The sequence below is a fragment of the Panthera uncia genome (assembly GCF_023721935.1).
Source record: "Panthera uncia isolate 11264 chromosome D3 unlocalized genomic scaffold, Puncia_PCG_1.0 HiC_scaffold_8, whole genome shotgun sequence".
Lineage (NCBI taxonomy): Eukaryota > Metazoa > Chordata > Mammalia > Carnivora > Felidae > Panthera > Panthera uncia.
Window position 1 is genome coordinate 26,690,155 of NW_026057586.1, and position 4,114 is coordinate 26,694,268.

The window sequence follows — 4,114 nt, forward strand, 5'->3', positions numbered from 1 at the left end:
TAAGGGGAGGGGACAAACAACCGGCAGGGATACAGTCAATTTAGAGACGTCCTTCTCCGATCCGGGGCCTCTAGGATCCAGGTCCCGGGGATGCACGCAGACTATTCGACTATCCACCCCTAAATCTGGTCCACAGCTACAGCACTACTGATGTTTTTTGCTCTGGGTCGAAGAGGTTGTTGTCAATTGCGGGGTGGTTAGGTGTTAGCTTTCTTGCCTGCTGAGAAAGGATCTCGGTGTTGCTCGCTCTCGCTTTCGCTCTCCCCCTCCCTCCCTGTAACATGCCAGCCCTTTAATGTGGAGTGTCAGGGAGACGGTGACGTCACCTTGCCCGCTGGGTGGCGTCCCCTCGGTCCGACAGGAGTTCAGAGACAGAGAAAGGCGCTGTCAGACTGCGCTCCACCTGGGGCTCGCCTGCCGCGGGTTTCTGCGCGCCCACACTTTCTGCGGTCCAGGGGACGCCCCGCCACAATTCAGGCTGTCTTTCTCCCCGGACCCGGGTTCGAGCTCCATTAGCGCCCACGAGCGCCAGGATCTTCACGCGGAGCCCTACGGAGTCCCGCCCGCTGGATTCGAGGACCCGCTTGGATGCTTCGCCTCCGAGCGCCCTCGGAAGATGGGCCGGCAGCCACGCGCGTAAAGACACCTAGGGGTTACCAGGTACTGCGGGACCTGCCGGCCCTGCCTGGGCACACAGCACGCGACTCACGAGTTGAGATTCCCAGCGGTGCGATTTTCCGGGTTAGGTTGAGCGGCGCCGGCGGCGGCGGGCTAGGGTGGCGATTGGTTTGGGAACAAGGGGAGTCAAGTTGGGGGTCTCTGGCTCTCGAGTCGGACAGGGAAGTTCGCCAGCTTCCTTTCTCAGGTCAACTAACTTCTGTCTCTCCCCCCCCCCCGCTTTTTATCCCCCCCCCCCCCCCAACCTCAACCCTCTTATTTGTGTCTCTGTTCTGATAGGAGTTTCTGGGAGGGGTTGGGGTGAAAGTGGAAGGCACCCAGGAAGAGACACCTTACCCAGTTTAAGGCTGCTAAGAATTCGGGTCTCCAACGTGAGGTCAGCTCTCCGCCAGGGCCAGGCCGGGGGAGCGCCGTTGCTCCTGAGCGAGAGTTCCTGTTAATCCCAGGGTCTTATGACGATCATAAGAATCCTGTTTGGGGGGCAAATGAGCATTGAAGGACCATTTGGAGAAATTAGTGCTGGTTATGTTAGGCTCAGGTATCACTGTGCCTTGAACTGCCATTTAACGCTCCGTCCCCTGGAAATATTGTCTCCGATCCATCCGAAGTGACAAGCCAGGCTCTCCTCTCGTTTGATCGCGTGGAGGTTTGTTCAACCTTCCTAGAGGCCGCAGAAGGTAATGAGAGCTGAGGATCCGGGGAGGGGCAGCAGGGCAAAGGGACCCGACGGGATAGATGTCTCAGGGGCTCAGAGAGGGCAAGGATGTGGCAATTTGGGTGAAAGGGTAGGACAGTATATCCTCTGAAATCGCTGTAATAGCAAACTCCAGCGTGCTTGGCCAAGAGCGGAGATGCTAGTGGCCACTGGTGATTTTCCAGGGCAAAGGGTAGTGGTAGCCACGGCACCCCACATGACATGTAGCCGTGGAAAGGTCACTGTCTGTCTTCCTAGGGAATGGACAACTTTGTTGGTTTTGACTTAGCAGCATTTATCACAAAGATTTCTTTCGCTTGCTTTTTGTGTATTTTTCAACGTACTGGAAATTTTCCCCACTTATGGTATCCCAATGACCGAAGATGATAGAAATTTTACCGCAGGCCCAACGCTGGGCTTCCGCTTCCGACATTCCTACAGATTACCTCGTCCACGAAATCTCTAAACCCAGGGTCATCTTTCCCCCCTTAAAGATACAGAGATGAATACATAGATCAGAAAAAGAAGCGTACAGAAAGAGGTTCATCTCAAAACTCACTTGGCCTTTTAAAGCCCGCCAATAATGATCCCCAGGAATTGTCAGTTTCTTTAGACTGTTTCTGGGCTTCTCAAACTTGGCCTGTACTTACTTGCTCATTGTCACGGAAATGACAGAAAACTGTTACTAAATGCCTACAAATCTACAAGTTCGTCGTTTTGAGCTACCTCTATGGAACCAGAACCACTGAGTTCAGCAAGTGGCTTTTGAGAGATTGAAAGTGAGGCGTCCTATTTTGGTGCAATCATGTATATGGCTTTGTACATTTCCCCATCTTTCAAAACAAATCTAATTACAGTACCAAAATACCTAATGGCAAAGGTGGGGAGAAGGGATTTCGTTTTGCTTTAATAAGTCGTGTCTCAACCAGTAGCGTATTTCCCCCAAGGAAACCACAAATACCACAAAAATCACTTTCGTAAAGGGTTGGATTTACTGTTTAACCAAAATCAATCTATTTTTAAGCGAATGTAAATGGTCTCTCTTTTTAAATTTGGGTTTCAATGGCCAACCCCCAGTTTTCCAGAACTTTTAGAATCTGCAAGAGTTACAACTGTCATCATTACTTTCTAATTTCTGGCGGGCACGCCATTTTTTTCTAACTTTTAGAAATCGCAGACAAGGTCTTGAGTTTCTTAGGAATTGATTGCATTGTTTTAAACAGTTAACTTTCTTTGGATATTTAGAACAGAAGAAAAGTACTTCCCAATCCCTGCATTTCCAAAGGGTGACCTTGAAGAAAATTAAGAGAAGTGACTTCCTCTGTCTGAAACTTGGTTCCTTTGCCCAGCGCTAACCTTGTCTCAACCAAAGCAAGGAAGTTCTTATAATTCTTTAGTTAAGCGATTCAACCCACCCCTCTGTCTTAGCCCTAGTCAACGCTTTCTCCTTTCCGTTCCAGTCTCCAAGGCAGACCCGGAGGGCTCGGCCCGGGATTCCGCGGCGGAGGAAATGGCTTCCAGCCCGCTGCCGGGGCCCAACGACATCCTGCTGGCATCGCCGTCGAGCGCCTTCCAGCCCGAAGCGCTGAGCCAGCCGCGGCCGGGCCACGCCAACCTCAAACCCAACCAGGTGGGCCAGGTGATCCTCTACGGCATTCCCATCGTGTCATTGGTGATCGACGGGCAGGAGCGCCTGTGCCTGGCACAGATCTCCAACACTCTCCTCAAGAACTTCAGCTACAACGAGATCCACAACCGTCGTGTGGCGCTGGGCATCACGTGCGTGCAGTGCACGCCGGTGCAGCTGGAAATCCTGCGGCGCGCCGGAGCCATGCCCATCTCATCGCGCCGCTGCGGCATGATCACCAAGCGTGAGGCCGAGCGCTTGTGCAAGTCGTTCCTGGGCGAAAACAGGCCGCCCAAGCTGCCCGACAACTTCGCCTTCGACGTGTCTCACGAGTGCGCCTGGGGCTGCCGCGGTAGCTTCATCCCCGCGCGCTACAACAGCTCCCGCGCCAAGTGCATCAAATGCAGCTACTGCAACATGTACTTCTCACCTAACAAGTTCATCTTCCACTCCCACCGTACGCCCGACGCCAAGTACACGCAGCCGGACGCAGCCAACTTCAACTCTTGGCGCCGTCATCTCAAGCTCACCGACAAGAGTCCCCAGGACGAGCTAGTCTTCGCCTGGGAGGACGTCAAGGCCATGTTCAACGGCGGTAGCCGAAAGCGCGCGCTGCCCCAGCCCGGCGCGCACCCCGCCTGCCACCCGCTCAGCTCGGTCAAGGCGGCCGCCGTGGCAGCGGCGGCTGCGGTGGCTGGAGGCGGGGGACTGCTGGGTCCGCACCTGCTGGGGGCGCCCCCGCCCCCGCCGCCGCCGCCACCCCTGGCCGAGCTGGCGGGCGCGCCCCACGCCCATCACAAGCGGCCGCGCTTCGACGACGACGACGACTCGTTGCAGGAGGCGGCCGTTGTGGCCGCCGCCAGTCTCTCGGCCGCCGCCGCCAGCCTCTCTGTGGCCGCGGCCTCGGGCGGCGCCGGGGCGGGAGGGGGCGGCGCCGGGGGCGGCTGCGTGACCAGCGTTGGCGCCGGCGCGGGCGCGGGCGCGGCGGCTGGCGCCAAAGGCCCGCGCAGCTACCCGGTCATCCCGGTGCCCAGCAAGGGCTCGTTCGGGGGCGTGCTGCAGAAGTTTCCCGGCTGCGGGGGGCTCTTCCCGCATCCTTACACCTTCCCGGCCGC

The 4,114-nt window shown here is 56.5% G+C and overlaps 1 protein-coding gene across 2 annotated transcripts in view; it reads left to right on the forward strand.

Annotated features, from left to right (window-relative positions):
• The first annotated feature begins 2,569 nt into the window (after positions 1–2,569).
• Positions 2,570–4,114, forward strand: part of SKOR2 (SKI family transcriptional corepressor 2) — a 36,002-nt gene continuing 34,457 nt past the window's right edge. The window contains exon 1 of one of the 2 annotated variants that reach the window (XM_049620122.1): positions 2,570–4,114. This exon is cut by the window's right edge and continues 1,366 nt beyond it. In XM_049620122.1, coding sequence (XP_049476079.1) covers positions 2,883–4,114 — 1,232 coding nt within the window. In that variant the 5' untranslated portion in view covers positions 2,570–2,882. The other variant, XM_049620123.1, reaches the window with a different exon arrangement.